This window comes from Ambystoma mexicanum, chromosome 1p (assembly GCF_040938575.1).
Source record: "Ambystoma mexicanum isolate Mex_15411 chromosome 1p, UKY_AmexF1_1, whole genome shotgun sequence".
Lineage (NCBI taxonomy): Eukaryota > Metazoa > Chordata > Amphibia > Caudata > Ambystomatidae > Ambystoma > Ambystoma mexicanum.
Window position 1 is genome coordinate 509,642,941 of NC_090921.1, and position 21,225 is coordinate 509,664,165.

The 21,225-nt window shown below is 42.6% G+C and overlaps 1 protein-coding gene across 2 annotated transcripts in view; it reads right to left on the reverse strand.

Moving 5' to 3' along the window:
* The window catches only part of MPND (MPN domain containing), a 432,621-nt gene that overhangs the window by 73,296 nt on the left and 338,100 nt on the right, over positions 1–21,225 (reverse strand). For both annotated transcript variants that reach the window (XM_069649374.1, XM_069649375.1), the window contains exons 11-12: positions 11,193–11,282; positions 10,745–10,837 (exon numbers count right to left, since the gene is read on the reverse strand). In XM_069649374.1, the coding sequence (XP_069505475.1) occupies positions 10,745–10,837; positions 11,193–11,282 (183 nt within the window). The remainder of the gene's footprint in view (positions 1–10,744; positions 10,838–11,192; positions 11,283–21,225) is intronic.

Consider the following 21,225-nt stretch of genomic DNA (forward strand, 5'->3'; position numbering starts at 1 on the left):
ACACTGGAGGATAAAGACCTGTGGAGTTTGTGTCCTCCCACGTCCTGTCCTCCCAGAAAATGACTCCTTCAGGCTGGCATCCCAATGGGAGCCAGCAAAGACAAAGCAATGAGCGGAACTTCCCCCACCTAAATTGGCCCAAGAAAGGACAAATCATGAGTTGGCAAACAATGAAGACAGGCACCATTTTGGAACAAGGGTGCTTTGTGTCCCTTAGTGCAGCTACGAATACAGCCTGCGATGTAAGTTTCACAAAATAGGTAGAAAACCATCCACTGCCATCAGCCTCTCAGACTTTTGACTAGAAAGTTACAGGAGAAGTGGGAAAAGGGATACAACGTGTCCCCTCAGCACTCCACATAAGGTGGGGTGTGCTGATTCCACAATATTAAAGTCAGGCAGGATAAAAAGTATCCCCCCTTGCAACGTTTGGTATCACAAGGAAAATAAAAAGGGCAGCTCAAGAAGCTCCCAGCAACACTGTACAGAAAATGCTGTGTGCTGCAATACCACATTGCAAATGCCTTAAAGGTTGGATGGAAGCATGACTCTAAAAAGATGCAACCAAAATTGTTGAAAAAGGTTCCAGAGGATAGAGTAAAAGACTGAGTGTGGAAAAAGGTTCCCACTCACTCAGGAGAACTAGTACAAAATTCAAGAGCCCAGCAAAAAGAGCTGGGGGGCTCACAAGTCGGGGGCATGACACCCAAAAGGAAATTCTACCTAACAAGACCTCAGGCGTTAATTATAGTCCTGGAAAATACAATTGACCATCCCCTTGTTTTTCCATCATCTGGTCAAGTGGAGTAAATGCTGAAGTGATAGGCAGGCATAAGGGCCTTCATGGTAACTTCAGAACAGAAAAGAATAAACGGGAGACAACCCCTCTCGGTTTACAATTTGTGCTAGTTATAGGAAAAATTAGTTTAGGGAAAGGTCGGCCAAGGCTCTCATACCCAGCTTCACCACTGTTAGAAGGAAACACTTAAACACAAGAAGAAACCCTAACACTCTTTTTAAAAATAGGGGAGGAGAAAACGGAGAGCCTGTTTTACCATGGCCATACACTTGGAATGGACAAAATTAATCTAACCTCGCATGACCAGTACACCCGTGAACACACCGTCCGATATATTCACTGCAGCTATTATGGCTTTCTCAGTAAAGCCATGTAACCTGTAAGGTCACAGAGATAACCAAAAGAAGAGATAATGAGGCAGTTCAACTAAGTAGTATCTTTTGATATCTGGGACGCAAGGACCCCATTTTGTAGGGTCAAAACCTGCCAGCTAACCTTGGCTTGTTTACCGGCACAGATGAGATGGAGAAGGAAAGATCAAAGTTGACAAAAGAACTGTTGAGAGAACAATCTGATTATTAAGAAACAAATACAGCGACCTACGAATAACGACCCTCTTCATCAGGAAGATGCGTCCTATGAAAGACAATGGGGATATAGTCAATTTCGTGAACAAATCTCCAGGTCTGTCGAACAGCATCCTAAAAATACACTGGTCTCGATAAGTATGAATACCCTAATACTTTACATCATCCTGGCCTGAGCTGAAGCATCTACGTCCACCACTCTGTTGCCACAGTTGTTATAATATAATTTATTTTGACTACTTTTCAGCTCTGATGTCCAACCCAACTCTATAATACTGGGCACTATCGACTCTAAATTTCGAGTTGGGTCTTTAATGAACAGCATAATATCAGTACACAACAAAATTACTACTTTATGACCATAAAACTGTAGCCCTCATCACTGCGCAAATGACAATGGCCATGGCAAACAATAACTGTGAAAAGCGGCAACCCTGACAAGTTGTAAGATTTTCATATATATGATAAATCTCCTGTGTCAACCCCAGGTCATTTTGCTTGGACTTGGTAATTATTTTACCTTGTCCCTAGGTGAAGGGGAATCTTTTCCTCCTCTCACCTAGTCTCTTACTCTTTTTATGGGTGACCTTTTTATGCCTCTCCTTAGTGTATGGTTGACGATACAGTTTCCTATAACTTTCGGTCTTACGCTGGTTTGTCCCTTTGGGGTCCCCTTTTAATTTCTCTTTCATGTACTTGGGTGATCTACTGTACCCAAGAAGTAAAGAGGGATTTTCCTCTCCTTTACATTTTGCATAAGTGAGCCAGCACAAACCCACCTTATGTAGAGTGGTGAGGGATACAATGTATCCCGTTTCTTACTTACCTAGTAACATTTTGTTACAATTGCGAGTTTACATGAATGGCTGTTGGAAGTGGTTTTACCTTTGACTTTTAGTCTTTATTACTCACAGGCTGTTCATTCTGCCTCTGTAATGCACAAGAGGGCCACCATTTTTCTAGAATGGTGGGCTCCTTTTTTCACCAGGTCTTGTGTGCTTGCTGTTTCTGAGGTCTTCCCCTGCCATTCAATACAGGAACGACCTCCATGCAAGTTGTATCTTTGGAAGGAATCCTTTCGATTCCCCGCCCAGGCTCTAGAGTGTCTGAGAAGGCAGGAAGCGAGGGAGGAGTCTAAAACTCTGCGGCCATTTATCTTTCACCTTGCCTGAAAGGAACCAGCTCCCAGTGGGGGGCGCGGTGGCTGGCTGGCCCGAATGCCAGACCACCCTTGCTGTAAAATGTAGGGGAAGAATGCAGATATTGTGCTGTAGTTCCTGATAAATACTCTGAACCTGGAAGTATCCGTTGCTGGAAGCCTCCTCTGATGACTGCTGCTGCAAGTTCCCATCCAACGTCCAGTTCTTTCGTCACCAAACCAATAATTCAGGGACCGTGTTCTGTGCTGCTGCATCCTGAAGGCACCCACTCTCAAGCTCTTCCTTTCGCCTAAGGTACTGTGTGGACTTGGGTATTACTTACCTTAAGTCTGGTGGGCAGCCTGTGTGGCTGAGTGGGTGATTTGTGTGGTTTGGAGTTTGCCCATACCATTGGCCAGGCCTATTGCTGACAAATACCGGGAGCCTTCTCAGAAGTCCCTGAACACTTTAACTTTCAAAGTGAAAACGTATTTGTTTAAAGAAGATCCTCTATGGCACTTTGGCTTTCCTGCAACTGAAACCTTTTTCAACCTGCCTACAGCTGGCACTTGGGCCACTATGGTCCCGCTTCTGCCTTTGAGAAAACTCGTGCAATTGAGAAGGGAAGGGCTGGATAAGTAAAGACTTCTGTCTTGTACTTACTTGCTGAATGAATTAGTGTGGTAACTGTATCTCTGTAAAAAGTGTTCTTAAGTTATAATTACCTTTGAGTTGGATTGTGCCCTCTAAAAAAGTATATTGGTTGCTTTACTCAATTTGAATAGTGTTTCCCCCCTTCTGAAAAGTAATGTGTTGGTACTGTTTTAGCATTGCTTAAATGAATGAGTGTAAAAGCTTACCATTAGGGTTTACCTACCTTGAATAATATTGTGTCATTCTTAAAGTGTAACATTGGGTATTGCTTTCCCTGGTCTGCTTTATACAGATTCCTAAGTTTATACATACCTTTAAGTTGCTGGCAGCTCCTTTAAAAAGTATATAGGTCTTACTCACCTTGATTAGCTGCTGCTCATCCAAACTTGCAACCCTTGGTTGTGCCTCCCCTGAAACTGCCTAGATCGTTTTCAGAATAGTTATTGGATCCATTACTTACCTTGAAATACCTTGGGTCTTTCTTATAGGGTAATTGGGTTTTACTTTCATTTAATTGCTTAGTGCATTCAGAAATAGTTATGGAATTGCAATACTTATTGAGTAACTTCAGGCCCCTCCAGAAAGTATGAGTTGATTTACTTACTCTGAACAGAGTTTTAAAAAGTAATGTTGCAAGGAGTATACTTTTAACAGGGTTGGTTTATCAAGTGATTTCTTAACCGAGTGTCACTGCATGCCTGATAGGGTCTACTACCCTTTAATCACTGACTGTATTCTAAAAGTATATCTAACTGGTTTTACTCCCCAAGAATAGCAGATAGGTTTGACTTCCCTTGAACTGCTGATGGTTCCAGCCCTTAAGTATTGAGTTGGTTTTTATAATTGTGTTTATATGATATGTTATAGTACTTATTTCCCAAGATTTATCTGGGCCTACTTGCATTTAAATAAACCATTTATTTTTACAAGACATAATCTTTGTGTTTCTTTGGACCATTTGTATGCTAACCAAGCTGCAGCCCGCTCTCTCCCTCCTAAGATAAGGCTGGCTGCTCTGTTCATGCTACCTCCATCCTCGGGTGGTACAGCCTCATACTAAGAGTGGGGCTTATGTACTTCCTCAGATGTATGGTTTTATGATGTCTGGTAGGGCTTTAGAAAAACTGTCCTAACAGGGAAGACAAAAAGTAATCTAATAAGCATGGTCAAGAAGCTGATTCTAACGCCTTTTTGGCATTCTATGTGATGCAATAAAGCAAATGGCCTTCCAATGTTTTAAGATATAGAGAGGTTGGGTATAAAATCAGTGTATTCGGACATACCAGAAATTGCATAAACAGTGGAAGGAGCAGTCAACGGGTCTTTATCTGGTTTTAATGAACAGATAATAATGGCTTCTCTTGTTGTGTCCGGTAACATGCTCTTTACTAAGGATTGTACATACACTGCTATTAGATGCGGTACTAATATTTAAAAAAAGATTTAACTTTTTTTATAATTTGTGCTTAATGCCAGAGTTAAGATTCTAAGTGAAGACTGGTATTCGTACCTGTGCCGCTCTGTACTGTCTTGTTTTCAAGTCAAGTGTGTTTCCTCTGAGCTATTCTCCCCTCCCCAGCCCAGTTTATGTAAAGAGGCCTTATAAAATTTGAGTGTGAAACGATCTGGTCCTGCAGCGTGGTCATTTGCCATGCCCACAATTCAGCTGTCGAATAAGGTTCAATCAAGGCAGTCTGTGCTGCGTCATCAATCCAGCTGAAGGCATCTTCATTTAGGTCATTATTAATTTGCTAGATAAATAGCCCACTTTTAGACCAAAACAATGATTATATTCCTTAAAGGTCTCAATAATATGTTCAACTCAGTGGGGATACTGAGAAGTTGCCTTCCTGATTTCCCACATATTCATTAATTCACTATCTCCCCTAACAAGCCAGGAAAATGTTTTACTGGGTCTTTCCCCCTTGCCTTGGATCTGAGAAGACGTCTCCAGTCTCAAATACTTGGCTTGATATGATGCCATCAGTCCAAAATCCTCCAAAGTGTTTTGAATTTAAGCCAGGAGAGCTACATCGCCCTTCTCTACATATTCCATCTCCAGTGCCTTAAGTGTTTGTTACCGGGCCCAATGTGGCCTGAAGATCCTAGAGTATCTCTGCCTACGTGGATATACATATCCCCCGATATATTCCTTAGTGCCCTCCCATAAAATTAGTTTGGAGTCAACTAAATGATCATTTCTGGCAAAGAAATCAACTAATTCCTTTTCTAGCAATGAACGGAAAACTGGATCTGTAAGATATTCATTCTTGAAGCATTAACCTCTAATAGTGCAGGGTCAGACTCGAGCTCCAATGAAAAAGTGGCCCACAGTTGCAAATGGCATTTCATTCCTTTTGTAGCCGACTGTTAGTACCGAAGGGGGTGTTTTTTGATAAAATGTGATGCAAGTAGTGCATTTTAAAGAATATTTATTCAGTAACACTGGTCAAAACTATTAGCCCATTAGAGGAGTTTTCCTAAAGTCCACTTGGAGGTAAGACCCTATAAAACTATCCCTTGGTATACAAGTCCCCTACTCTTAGTATAAGTCTGTACTACCCAAAGGATCTTGGTAGAATGTCATAGCAGCCAGGCTTATCGTATGAGGAGGATGTGAGATGTAGGTAAGTAAATTGAAACAAAAATACAATAGTCCACAGAAACTCTTACACACTGAAAGTTATACTAAAATAGATTTGTTATATACACAAGATAGGTGGGTAAATACTATTTTAGACTAACCAATACACACAGGAATTATTCAAAATACTATTTAAAGGTGACTGCTTCAATTGTAGTTATGATATGACATTTATAGCACGCCTATAAACAAGTGTTTCAAGGCGCGAAAACAGATTTGTTATATACACAAGACACAAGTATATAAACACAGTTGCTCGCGGTTACAGTTGTTACAGAGAATTACCATATTGGCACTTCTACCTTATTATCGGTACTATCGCGCACTTGCATAGATTTTAGATAAACGGTAATTGCATTTGTGTAGTAAAGTCACATCAGACAAAGTCTGTGGGAAGGAAAAGGATGGTTATTCACACCTTAGCAATCGGCTATGTTCTAGTAACACTTTAAGTCTTCTAACGCTACTAGAATAAAAATGCCTAGTAAGATAACAAGTTATAGGACCCTGAAAAGGACTCCATACTAGGACACAAACTGTGAATCTTGGGCCAGAGGTATAGGTGGATATCCAAACACTTCGCAACGCAATCTAGTCACACTGGAGTGACTCTTCGGCTTAAGGTAAGTTCTACCTTTAGCCCCACAGTACCTTAGGGTAGAAGAAGTAAATGCAGCTGGATTCCATCATGTGCAGCGATGGATCTGGTGTCCTGATTCCTCGGTCTGGTCACGAAAGGAAGGACTCGGAATGGTTTGTCACAGCAGCAGTCGCAAGAAAGGAGCCTCAGCTTGGATTTCTTGAGGTCTCTTATCAGCTCCAACAAAGAACGGTTATTGCCCGGTCGATCTTCCTCGTTCTTTAGTCCTGCACTCTGGTGCAGGAACTTGGACAAGTGGGATCATGCCTCTGGAGGGCCAACTTCAGCTCACCAAAGTTCAAGGCAGATTCGTCCACACCAAGATGTTGCACTGCAAATGGGTCAGAGGTCTCCTGGTAGTCATGGTTTTCAGCCCTGAAAGGTCACAGCACCTCAGGAGATGGCTTGATCTGCAGTTAAGCATACTGAAAGGCACAGTAAAACCCCACACCCTGGACTAGGGTATTAGTGTAACACAGTATACTGAACAATTGTCCAGAGGTTGTTTATTTATTTTAGAGGTATCACAAATGTATTTATTGATACATTATTTTCCACAATTCATTAATCATTAATTAATACACACACATTAAATTACATTAACATTGCAGAAGAGCATAAGACACCAGATAATAAAAACCGAACAACCGTCATTCGTCAACAATCAAACCATCATTTGCAACTCAAATCAATCAACCTCATTCACTCACAGTAAAAATTTGGACTACGACTTTTAGTACAATCCATATGGGGTAGCGTTTCATAAACTAACCCCACATAATCTTAAATATTTAATTTCATCCACATAAAATGTGTATCAGCACAACAATTAACCAGAAATGTGCTCTATTCCACGGAGTGGGTACATTCAACAGAAAATGGTAAATCCCATCCCCGGATGTTGTTCTCTACCGGTTTCGGCGTTTTGATCTGTAGTTAGTCTTGGGGCTGGTTGGTCCCACCAGCCAAAGGGAAGGAGTCAGTGTCTTCGGAGCTCCTCTGTCGATAAGAAAATGGGGTCAGAGCAGCATTGGTAGTTTCACGGTTACTGGAAGTGTCTGCAGGTATCTCTGGTTGTCTTCAGCTTCGAATCTTCTGTTCCTGTGGTAGACTTGCCTCCGGAACCTCACTTTATATTCTGATTTCCCACTAATTCCTCTGCAAACTCTCGGCATTTTTCAGAAAGGGGACGGGGGCTGGCCCCCCAGTGATAACTGGTTGCAGTCAAACTCCTCCCTGTCCGCGAAGACACACTGGAGCCCAGGCGGGGACACCCAGTAGTTCCCAGCAAAGGCAAAACACACACACAGACTTCCCCCTCCCAGAATGGTAGGAGGGCTAACCAAGGACAACACCACAAGAAATGCGAAAAAAAGAAAGGAGCCATTAGGTTACAACATAGGTGACACTATTGAGCACAACCGAGACACGGAATACAGTCTGCAGTAAAAGAAAAAATGGCACAATAGTTGGTAGAACACATCCACTGCCGCCAGCCATAACTTTAGCGTTGTCACTGTGATTAGAAAGTCACAGGAACAGAGAGAAGGGGGATACTAGGTACCCCTTTAGCACTCCACATAAGGTGGCATGTGCACATTTCTCATACGATAAAGTTTTAGGAAGGCTCCAAAGTATCCCTCTATCCTTCAGAACAGTTGTTTTTTAAAGATAGTAAAAGAATCCCAAAGGAGAACCCAAAGGGTCCCCAGCAACACTGCCCATAGGTTGCTGCAAAAGTTAAACACAGGTGCCTTTAAACAGATATGGAGGAAAGCAGACTCCAATGAAAAGGTAAAACAGAGAAGAGAGGTCCAAAAGTCAGAGCAAATAAGAATAAATGAGGGGTGGGGGGAAATGATCTCATTCAGGATAGAAAGAAAAAAAGTCCAGAAGTCCAGCAAAACATGCTGGGGGTCTCACTGGGAGAGGGGATAAAATATAAAACTGATACATCAAAAGTGGCCCACTTTGACACAACAAAAACTATACCACACTAGCATGTTGCGTTTGTGCTTTGGGCGTTACACTATTGCCTTCTAGACCAGTCAAAACGTGTTTAAGTGAGGGAGCTCCGTTTGCACGACCAGGGAATGATAAGAAAGAGTGAAGGGGAGAACATTACACTTTGATACCCAATGGTTCCCACTGTCAAGAAAAGGAAATAATCTAGCCTAGTTGCCACCTCATGCACTTAAAGCCATAAGCTTGTACTGCTCAATGTTTCAATGCAGCTCCTGTAGCTGATCCACACATATTCCTAGCTGTGCTCCCAGACCTATCAAGGTTTATGCTAAGAGTTGGATTAAAATCCCACTCACCCCTAGTTAGTTAAGGGTGGTGGCAATATAGTTAATCAGATTCCCCGATACCCATTTGTAAAATTCAGGTGTGTATTTGGGGACTATACATTTGTTGAGTGAAAAAGCGCGCTTTGCCACAGCCCAGGGCACTAGCAATGCCTTACCAAACATATCCCTTTGCACCACATGCATCAACATTGAGCGAGTTGTTTATAAGGATGGCCACACCTCGGGCCAGAGACAAAAAGAGGAAAACTATCTGACCTCACTATTTTTTTGGCAAAAGAACCATTAGTGAACTGTAACACGTGGCTCTCCTGTAGCACAGCTATACTGATATGGTGTATTTCCATATACAGCATAACTTTTAAAACATTGATTGGGTGAGTCAAGCCACTGACATTCCAGGTTAGTGCAATAATCTTATTTTAGTGACCTTATCCAACACCACCACACCCGTCAAAAAGCATCATACAGTTCCTTCATACCATGTGCCATTCCACATCAAAGAATAGAGATAAAGCTGGCATCTGTCTGACTGTACTCAAGTTATAGAAGAGAATACAACCCAATCCACCCCCACTGAACAAGAACAACCTAATCTGTCAGTACACCTGAACTCCCCTACCCAACCATTAAATAAAACAGAGCCTATGCCCTCGTCCTCTAGCACAGCAGAGGGACGGTAAAAGCCACTAGCACAAAGCATATAAGGCAGGACCTGTCCCTTTACAAAATATACAGATTGATCACAAGTTAAGATCAAATAAACCTACAAGATTGCAGGGCAAGTAGAAATGAACCAATATTATTATATGTAAGCAGTTACTTCCATCTTCAATCATCAGCACCTGTTAGATGATCACAATGTCTAGGGTAGGCACCTGCCAAACCCGATGACTTAGATGGGAATGAGTCCACCAAGGAATTTTGGCTGCCATTGGGATGTAAAAAAGTGAGTGTTGCTGCTGCCTATCACTCGTAACTTCATAGGAAACAACATGGAGTATCGCACTTGGTTCTATCCGAGCCTTCTCTGAACTTTAGTGAATCACTTGCGAGTGGCTTGAACAGAACCAGTGACGTTGGGGATGATTGAGAGAGATTTACCATTGTTGAAATACTTACCAATTTTCTGACCTTATGTAAAATTAAATCACTGTTCATATAATTTTGGAGTCTGGCAATAATAGGATTCATGGCGCCCCCGGCACCATTTTCGCTGCCAGAGACCTGTGTGCTTGTTCAACAAACATCAAGAAAAAGTGGACTTCTACCCATGATCTTCTTGATGAGACCTTCCAGTAAGAGCTCCATGCTGGTATTAGGAGTCGATTCTGCCAAGAATAGGGATATTGTTCCTTCAAGAGCACCCTTCCAGATCTTATTGCTTCGTGCCCAGACCCTTGACCCATGCCATCAATCTGTCGATACATGTTTTGGCCATAGAGGAAGCACCTGCACCACCTCATTCAATCAGCGACCACAAACTTCTAGTCAGGTCTAAATCGCATTAACTTTGCAGGCAAGACTCTCAGATTACTGCTGATATCATCAATACCAGGTTTTAGCTCTGTGAACACGTTTTTAATTTAATTTCCACAAGTGGTACCCTCACTTTTAGATCATTCTTTAGATTGTTCATTTTGTGACGTTGTAGCTTTAGAGTGTAATACATTATCAACAAAGTTCAGCTTAGACAGATTTTTCTCAGACTTTCCAATTTTTAATTTATTCCAGGAATATAGTAGATCACACACAAACAGGATCTTGTGAACGCCAGATTCTGTCACTGGTTCTTCTGAACTGCCCTCATTAACTTTTCCAGTTTTGCATGTTGGCTACCCTTCTACTTCCACCAATTGCCAAAAGGCCGCTAAATTGGCAGACGGTGTGTGCATACAACACCACTTCACATACATTACCAACATCCGTTTTCTGCTGACACTAGTGCAAAGTGGGAGAGACTTCAACACACCTTCAACTTATCCAAATAGGTCTGATCTTCATTCCACAGTTCTTGAAACTTCACCATGTCTGATGCTCCTTTGTAATAATCAACCAACATCATCTGCAGTAGCAAAAAGAGTCATGAGTCACATGGCCAGATTAACCCCTTCCCCTACCAAGTGCGAAGGCGTCTGGTACATTTCAAAAGGGGTTTTATGAAGCGGGTGCTCAGTGCAAAAACGCACTCCGAGGCTTGTAACAAGGCAATGTGACATTGAACGGGCCTTCTTACCTCGCTCCCCTTTCTATCTGCTAAACACAGTCGTAATGTTTTCATTTAACACTGTCTGGATCAAGGGTTTTCTTTTTGTAGCATAGCACGAGGTATACATTTATTAAACAGCTAGTGTGCAGGTCCCATAATTGGTTTTGAAAACAATAGAAAACAGCATGCCACACATCACGCTCTGTTTCACCATTTCATGAAGGACATCGTTGGTCAAGAAAGTGTCTTGCACGTAAGTTGCTTCCACCTCCATAGGGATTCCATAGTCATTGGGCCTTTGCTACAGAAGAATTGTAAAGCATAAGCAAGTCAGGATTTCACTTAAACAGTGGACATTTGCATATTAAGAAACATTCCTTAATGTAAAGGGTATTACCACTAATCACAAAAGCCTTCACAGCATCTTTACCTTGTCCATTTAAAAAGTGATAAGGAATACTTGAAGATCTGTCTGGATGGAGGGTGAATACTGTGGTGTAATGTACGAAACCCACTTCAATCAAAAACACAAAGACAATTTGCATCTAATGATATAACCTGTGCACTCATTTCAAGACTTTCCTTTTATCCACAATACCATAACAAAGATGCAAGTGGGGGGTGGGGGGGGGGGGGGGTTGGTCTAGATTGTGGACCTGGCCACCATTTGTTTGCTCAAGAGACAAGAAAGCAGGCGTTAACTGAAAGCATATGCCACACTTCATTTAAATAGTTTATTTTATTCAATACATTGTCAAAGGTTTTGTGTTAAAGAAAATCCCATTCTTTTTCACTTGAGACGTTCTTACATGAACAACCTGTTTCAGGAGCAGAGCCTACCTTTATCAAGTGCTATATAAAGAAAAATATAGAGCTAATAAGCTAGTGTAATGGAGATCAAAATAGCGAAATTGAACGAATGGTAGCGACAACCTGAAACACAGCCCAAAAACATTTACCTAGCACATCATGAAAGGTATTTAACAAGAGGAACACGTTACAATGCTTACTGCAGTTTATGCAATGTAAAACTAAATGCATCAACTAGTCACACGATAAGAATGAAAAGGACTCGCCACTACAACATGCCTGACCCATATCCATAAAACACTATGGAGCTCATTTTCAATGAGCTCGTAATTTGACGGCAGGGAGCAGTTACATTTGCACTGCGATGTTAACTGCACCCAGCCACCAAAATGTCATCATTTACAATGCAGAGTGCAAATGTGCAGAAAAAAAGGCAGTGTACACTAGTGTATGCCGTCCTTTGCCCTGCCCTTTTGCACTCTGCTGTGCGAAGTGAGTAAACAGTGCCTAGTCGGCAGACAACATTTAATTTCACCGGTGAACGCTGCTTGCCATTCGCGCATGTTGAGCAGCGTTCACAGTTACAAGTAAACCCATGGCAGGCAGCGTGTACAATGAATCCCTATGGTGCAGAAAGCAGTAAGACTCAATAGGGATCTCCAGCATTTGTATGGCGGAGAGGAAGGAGAAGGCGGAAACAAGTTGTTATGCCCCTCCTCTCCACCAAACAAATGATTGAATATGTAGCGTGAACGGAAAGCGTTAAAGCGTACTCAGGCATTCGCGACTTCCATTCACGTTACGCCACATACGAACATGAGCTCCTATGAGGGTCATTTTAAAAAAATGCTGATTGCATGCAGCGGATAACCAACGTTGCTGCTGTTGGGTCTCCTACATGCAATTTTAAACATTTACAAAGCGAAGTGTAAAAGTGAAGAGAAAAAGCTGGTGAAATTGCCTTTAATATTCACTTTTCCTCTCCGTATTGTGGATTCCACTTGCTTATAGCAGCCGCTAAATGGAGATGGATTCCTGCTAAATAGAGATGGATTTCATAGTAATCCATTCGTCTTGCGCTTGCATGAAAATGACATACATGCGTCAAAAGAAGTGCACTCACAAGATGGTGGAAGAAAGCACGGTGGAGAGGTTTACTCTGCTTTGAGTGTCTTCTTCACCTTGTAAGGATTTGAACATGGATTGGAGCAGTAAATGAAGGCATAATGCCTTACGTTTTGCTTTTATGCTTTCATTTGCTGCAACACTCATGAATTGAACTCCCCTAGTGGGTTACAAATGGAAAAAAACTTTTCAAAGCAATTTTAAACCTGTAAGAACATATTCAGTTACAAATTTGCTAATGAATGCGTTAATTACGGCCTCTGAGTGATTAAGTTTGTTCTGTGAAGCACCAATAAGTCTCTCTCTTGGAAGAAGTCCAATATCTTGATCTGATAGGCGAGGATGTAGTTTAATAGTTTTAAGAAGAAACCTATGAGGTTGAGTCAATGTATGGACATTTTGGGAGGTATCCAATATATTCGGCAGGGCCAAATCAAGGCATATACAACAATCAGTAAAACAGGTAGCAGCATCTTTTTGCCATTGATGGGATGTAAAAAAGAAAGGCCTTTCTGTATGTTGTTGTTACAACATGAACAACTAAGACAAGGATAATTGGCTCTTTTCCTTTGGAGTCAAAAAAGATTTAGTGCTTGATGATAGCAAGTCCTCACAAATGAGATGAGTTAAATGGTTACGTGGTTGTTTATGAACAATTCTAGTTTTGTTTGAGGCAAAAAAAACATACCAGTGCCGTTTAATCATCTTCTTGATGGTACAAGGGCTAGGGCCATAAGAGAGAACACAATTGATTTTAGGCGCCCTAATAAAGTCCCTTTTGGGAGTCGAAGTCGGGTCTTACGATGTTGTTTACTGGTTTATGTCCTTTCAGTCCAGTATGGTTGTCATTCTTGCTTAAAGCACCACCAGCTCGCCTATTAGCTGGTGTTCTTCTGTATTCAATCTTAGTGCTGCTTTCATCATCACATGTTCTTTCTGATATTTCTAGCAATTCTACTCATTTTACTATGCCTAGTACAATACCCACTTATTGGTCGTGCTGTATTCTACCTCATTCCTTAGCTTCACATAATATGTCTAATCTGGGTTATCCACCTCTGGTTTCCCACCATTCTTCTTTTAAAGTTGCACTTTGGAAAACTCGGTCCATATCTAAAGAAAACTGGCTCCATTCTCGATATGTTTTTACGTCTTAATTTAAATGTTGTATGCATTACCTAGACATGGCTTTCCTCTTTCAACTCTGCTATACCTGCCTCTTTATTGACATCTGATACTGCCTTCACACATAAACCTTGCACTTCAGGTCGCGCTTGAGGCACTGGTATCCTCTACTGACCATCTTCTATGATTCAAACTACTTCCTATTCTCTAACTACTTTCGAATACTAGGTCTACTTTCTCCAAATCTTGTGCTGTGACATTTCTTTTAATGTATCATCGTTTTGTTCCTCACTCTACTTTTTGTGATTGTACCTTGTTCTAATTCTTTAATACTCTTAGGCAATTTTAATTTACATCTCTTCTACTCATGCCTCTAGTCCATTTCTAGCTATGATTTATTCCTACTGCCTCGCACTTCTTCCTACTCCACCATCTCACATTTCAGGATCCTGTCTGGATCTTATTTTCAATTATTCCATCTCTATCTCCGTTTCTTTTTACTGTCTTTACTCCTCAGATCATCACCTGCTTCTTTTCCCAATCGTTTCCTCCGCTGCTGATACTTGCTCACTCTCTCCTGTTGCCACACCCTCTTTTTTTTGTTGTGATCTGCGTACTTTCAATACACCTCTTTTTGAATCCTCTTGCACTACTACTCTTCCATCTCATTCTGCTTTCCCTTCTCCATCAATGGATGAGGCTACCTCAGCTCTCTCCACTTCTCTACATCTCTTGATACTTTATAGCCTTTCTCAGAAATGTTACACTCTCGTAAACCTTCCCAACCTTGGCTCACTCCACACCTTCGCTCTGTAGTTTTGCTGGCATAAATCGCGTTCCATGGCTGATGGTGAAACATTTTCTTCCTACCCTACTCTTTACGATGATACTCTTCTTTCATCCAAACGCTTTTACTACTCTGATCTTTCACATTCTCAATCTTATCATCCTCTTTTCCAATCTCTCTCCCGTCACTTTACTCCTCCTCCTCCTGACTACTGTCTTCTATCAACGCTTCTAACTGTGCTAATTTCTTTACTTGTAAAGTTGACTCCCTTCGCTCAGCTATTTCTCCTACTTCTCTTTCTTCTTCTCACACTGCTTCCTTGCCGTCCTCTACTATGGCTCTTTCCTCCTTTTCACCCATGTCTAACTCTGATACCTCATTGCTTATCCCTCAGGCTCATCTCACTGCTTCTCAAAGATCTCTTTCCTTCCACTCTTATTTCTAAAATCTATCCTTCTCAACTCTAGTCCTCTTAACATTTCTCTTGCTACCTCTCTACTACTTCTGTTTAAACATGCTACTGTCCTTCCTATTCTGAAAAAAACTTTACTTGGATCCAGCCACTCTTTCTAATGTTCATCCTATCTCTCCCCTTCCTTATCTTTCTAAACCTATGGGAAACGTCTAGTCTACTCCCAGGTTTTTGCTTTTGTCACCCTTGATTCTATCCTACCTCGTTTTCAATCTGGTTTTCGACCTCTTCACTCCACTGAAACTGCTCTTCTGTCTGTGATTCTTTGTTTTCTGCTCGCTATGCTAAAAACGACTCTATGCTTATACATTTGGACTATTCGCTGCTTTTGACATGGTAGACCATTAACTACTACTTCAGTCTCTTTCTTCCTTTGGGTTCTCTGGTTCTGTACTTGCATGGTTTCAATCTTATTTATCTAACCGCACATACTCAGTTTCTTGGGCTGGCACTTACTCTGATCCGCTTCCTTTCTTGCATGGTATTCCTCTGGTGCTCATTCCTCGTTTCTCTTTATAACTCTCAAGTGGCTAATATCTCATCTTTCGGGGTGCCCCATCATTTGTATGCTGATGCCACCCATCTCTTTCTATCCTTTTCTTCCTTCACATATACCATTCACAGAAATCTAGAAATCTTTCAGCCTGTCTTTCTGAGATTACAACCTGGATGACTGATCAGTTTTTGAGGGATTAAGGACAAGAAAGTGAAGTTCTCTTTTTCCCAGCCAACATGATTTCTATGCCTGTTCCTCCTCCCTTTTGTTCTGTTTTCACCCGCTCATCTTCCTATTGCTCTTATTGCCTGTAATCTTGGCCTTCATCTGGACACTGATCTCTTTTGTCTTCCACATCTCTATCACATCGCAATGCTGTCGACTTAATATTTTCTTAAGCTTTTAATCTCTTCTCAGATTTTTTCAAGACTATTCTATTGCTCTGCACTTCTCTTCGGTCTTCCTCCTTCTCATTTAGCTCCCTTGAAGTCTGTCTTAAATTCTTCTTTCGTAATCAGTTCTCTAGCCTCTCTTCATTGACTACCTTTCCATTCATAACTGAAATTGAATTTTCGTTCTACTGTATTTAAGTCTTTTTAGGGTCTTGCTGCTATTTATTTTACATCTCTAGTCTGCTACTTTCCCTCTTGTGTTCTTCGCTCACAGTCTAATTTCCTTCTAACTGTATTTCTCCCTCCATCAGTGGCGGCCACTTTCATAGGGTGGGGGGCGCTGCCCCCTCCAGCCAATGCCCCAGGGAGTATGTGAGATGTCTGAAGTTTTCAATCTGTTCTGCATGCAGGAGCGCAGCGGCAATACATAGCACTAGAATTAATGATCTGCCGCTATGTGTCTTCATGGTTGGGCCCGGGCCAGCTGCCACAGAGGGGCGTGCCCCGTTTTACTGAGCTTTTGTTCTACTGTCGAGTGCGTGGAGCTCATAGCTCCATGCACTCTACATAAACCATCACAATCTGGACTGCTGGCGGGAGCGCTAGAGGGCTGGCAGACAGTGCACCAGAGATCTCATTATATCTTACCCACTGTTAGGCCCATAGCAACAACAAGTGTGGGTGAGGTGATGTGCATTGGGTGCATGTGTGGTCACGGAGCATCCGTGCCACCTTAGTGACCGGTACTGCTGAGTTTGGTTGTATGGACTGTGAAGCGCTGACCAAAGAACACAGGCCCACCACGTGCACAGCCTGTTGCCAGCAACTAGGTAAGTAAAACATTTGTATGCCTGCCTGGCCCTTCCATCCCCAGGACAGTGGTCCAGGCAGGACTGTCCTCTAGGAGCCCTGCTTTGAGGAATGCAGGGCCTAGTTGTCACCATCTAGACTGCGTCTTATTGGGTATTAGGCCCTGCATCGACACTCGGGCGGCTCACAAGCCTCACCCAAGTGCTAGCAATTTGTTCGGAACTTTGGAAACAGTAATTCAATAATTTCAGATCAAGGAAAGGCCAAATAATTGGGTGGTTGAGACCAGTGCCACCCAACTATAGTATTTGGCCTTCCCTTGGCCTTAAAAAAAAAAAAGGAATTAGTCTCACAGCTCTTGGACCTCGGCAGCTTAAAGTAGCTGATATTCTGCTTTATAATTTGTAAAGCGGAATATCAACTGCTTTAAGCAGTCATAGACGGCCTTAGGGTCATGAGTCAGTGCCCCAGGTCATCCGGCGCTGAGTCTTCGAGGGCTTGGCCTACGGCCGGGGACCGACTGCTTTGAGCCTTACATATGATATCTTTGTTTTAGCTCGTGAGACTATGCTTTGTGCTATGGACCAGCGCAAATTTATACACCGTGCGTGAGTACACGCAACAAGTCCTCTAATTGACCACCTCCCTCTGGGCAGGATTCGCAAACGCTTGTACTGCAGCATAATCACGTCCTGATTTTTGCCTTGTACCGGAGCCGGATTCACAAATCCTAAAACGGGAGCAAATCTGGATATGCCTTGGGTACATCTCTGAATCACATATGCATGTGGGCACCACAGAGATTCTCTAGACTTGCTCAAGCTTTAGTCATTGTGAAGCAGGAGCATGATATCACATGCAAATCACAAATGTTCTCCGGGATCCCAGCTTTGCTCAAAGTAAGCAGGTAGTGTTTGACGTCATGTAGTTAATCACAACACAAATCCAGAGAACACCCCAGTGACGCCTAACTGGAGTTGGGACACAGGTAGAAATGTTATAAAGATAAGGTTTCTCTCTTATAGGTGTGCATGCTTCTGAGCTTTGAAACGCTTCTTAGCCGGAAAATTCACAAAGAATGCAAATTAGAATGACGCAGTCATATGAACATGTGGTTGACTTTAAGGGCACTACTTTACTTAACTGCAATGTTCTAAGTGTGAGGATCAGCTGGATAACAACATATCAAAAGAAAACTACTAAGTACCACTCATGCGAATGTGTGTTTTAACTTAACTTGTGGTGACGTTAAATTGTGCCCCAGACCGCTGTCAAATTTAGAGCGCCATGCTCCATCGTGTTTTGGAATGTTCAAGATGTCATGCATTTTACTGGCAAGTGTGTTCATGGTGTTTTGCTCCTTGTATTTGCCATGCCTGTGCAGTGCTACACCCTTAAGGACAGCAAAGTATTTTCTGTGATTGCTAAATGGCAACTCCCAAATGTGTTTGTGATGCTATTAAAGTTGGCAAATCAAGTGTTATCCGATTCCCAGCTCCCAAAAGCTTCGGTGACAAAGACGTTCTTAGTTGATTTAGCGAACACCCCCCGATCCGGCTATTATCAAAGGGGCTCCCCAACAGTGACTACAGGTTGCTAGACACAAAACCTTTGCACTGTGCGCTGTGGCTTATCCCCTCACCCCCAAATATTTTGGAAGAATGTGTAGACAGGGTCAAACCCTTTCCTGGGAAACTGCCCACATCTAAATGGCAGGCGGGCAGGTAGGTGGAGAGAGAATAAGGTTGCCAGCAATTACATCAACCTAAGAGATCACAAAACCAGAGGCATATACAAGGTAGGCCCTGAGCGACAAGGCCCACCCAAAATCTGTAAATGCCCACTCAGCAGCGGTGTGTGTTCATTTACAGATGTTAATGGCCCTGCGGTGGGCCCAGCTACATTAGCTTCAGGCCCCACTTGCTAGACAATCCTTGCTACACCTCTGCACAAAACACTATCTGAGGGAAAATACAGCACTCTGCTCTCAGAGCAGAGTCCAGCATTCATTGTTTTCATAATTAAATTTGTCAACTGTATTTTTTAGTCCCCACATTCTTTGTTGCTCCTATGTGGCTCCTGTTCACAAGGTGCTGCCTGATACTTGGTTGCTGCTTTTAGATCCTGCTCATAAAAACCTTTATAAATAGCTGCAGGGGTGTGACATAATGTCAAATGTTGCAGCAGACAGCTTCCATTTTTTAAATTCAAATATGTTACGATGAAGATATATATTTCCTGCGCTCCGTAGCTGAAGTTCTAGATCTAACTGTTCTGGTCACTCGTATACTGTAAGCTACTGCCCACAAGTTAGCAGAGTTCCAATCCCAGCACAATTTGTCACTCTTAAAAGACCGTCCCTTGCAGGTAATCATCATCAAAATCAATTATGACTGGGCTATGGGTTGGGGCAACATTAAAAATAATGTCGAAGCGGCATACATGATTACGCTATTTATCGCAGATTTTAGGCATGGTTTAGGCTCTAGTTTGGCAGCAGTGTTTGTGTAATCGTCTGCTTTCCTGTGCTTCACGGTTAATCTTGCTAGTCGCTCTCTCAAGTAAGCATCGCCTGCTAGGGCATATGCATTAAGCATAGCCTTTCTGCTGGCTGAGCACAGAGTCCTAACACATCACTGTCAGCTGTGAGAAACCAAAGGGTGCCTCACAGACTAATCCCTTGGGATCTGTCATCCAAGTGGCCAGGACACAATCATCTTTTTTGGATCCAGTTCCTGGGGGTGGACCAGTGTGGGAGGATCACCTGGATGAGGGGTGGGGGAGGCAGGGGCATGGGAGACCCAATGTGGAGAGATGCGGTATCCCCTTAACGATTACCCCTTCCCATTCCATGTGTTATTTGACCCCCCCATCCCCAGTCCCCTTTCCTAAACTAACAACTGCACGGACTGGGCGCTCTGGGAGAAGACAGACTTGCACCCAGTCCTTCCGTGCAGCATGTCCCAACAACAGAGTCAGGCAATTAACCTTAACTTATACCTGATTACGGTTACCCATCCTCGCATGAATAAAAGGCAGACTATGAGAGCACACTATGAGCAGCAGGGCAGCGAGCAAGGCGAGGATCGAAGCAGAGCCAGAGAAGGAGAAAGTTATTCGAGGCCGCAGCTGAATCGAGAAAAGTCACAGGGAGAAACCAAGAAGAGAAGTACCCTTGACCTGTTTGACAATGGATCGCTGGGCTGTTGAAGACTGACACACTGCATGTGTGGTATAGAAGAAAGGCCTTTGGATTCTGTACGGTGCCTCTGAGATACCAAGAGCCCTCCCTCCCTGACTGGATGAGCTGGGGGAGAAGTGCAGCTGGCGTGAACCGATCTGCGCATGAGTGAAGGTTTTGGGTGGCAACAAAGTGTCACATAAGGCGTTTGATGAAAGAAGTGAGTAAAAGGAGAAAGCTGATAAATGTTTTCTTTGAACCTTTAAGAAGTGAATGTTCGATAGTAGAAGAGTGGTCCGGCACCACGTGGGTGCCCAATCAAAAGAGCTCTGCTGGAGAGTATCTTGCAAACTGAACCTTTGAAATATAATTGAACTTTTGAGATTGGATGAAAAGGAACGAAGTGGTCAGGCAGGGGTAACAGTCAAATCCCTTGCTCAGTCGAAAGTCTTCAGTTCTGTTATATTGAAAGATGGTAATCCGAGCCGGCTGAAGGAGATTCCATTGTGAAACAACAAGGGAAGAAATGGTCCGAGCCCGGCCGAGGGAAATCGAAAGAAGTGATCTGAGTTTTATTTCCGTTGTGTTGATAAAGGCACTGTCGAAGAAAGAGACTTGATGAGGTATATAGAGACGCTATGCTGAAAGACACTGATGTATCCTAAAGACTGCCTCCACCTTCCAGAGAAGTCAGTGTGCTCCACGTACCATATTGCTCCGCCTTGTGCCATGCTGAAAAGTGGGGAAGGGTAAGCAACAGTTCAGCAATCCTGAACTACCATACCAGATGGACCTTTTGTATATCTTACACCGTTTTCTTTTTACATTGCAACACCCCACACCCTTTTGTTCTTTAGAGTAAGGTTTGGCAATAGGTCTTTTAGTACAGGTCCTTTTTATTTTACAAGACATGGCTAGGACAGTGTTTTCTTTTGTTTTGATGGTCATAGCTTGCTCTCATTGTTAGAATTTAGGTTTAGATAGGCGTTTTTCCAACCCAATAATAGTTCAATAAACACCCTTTGTGTCTGTCATACTTTTGATAC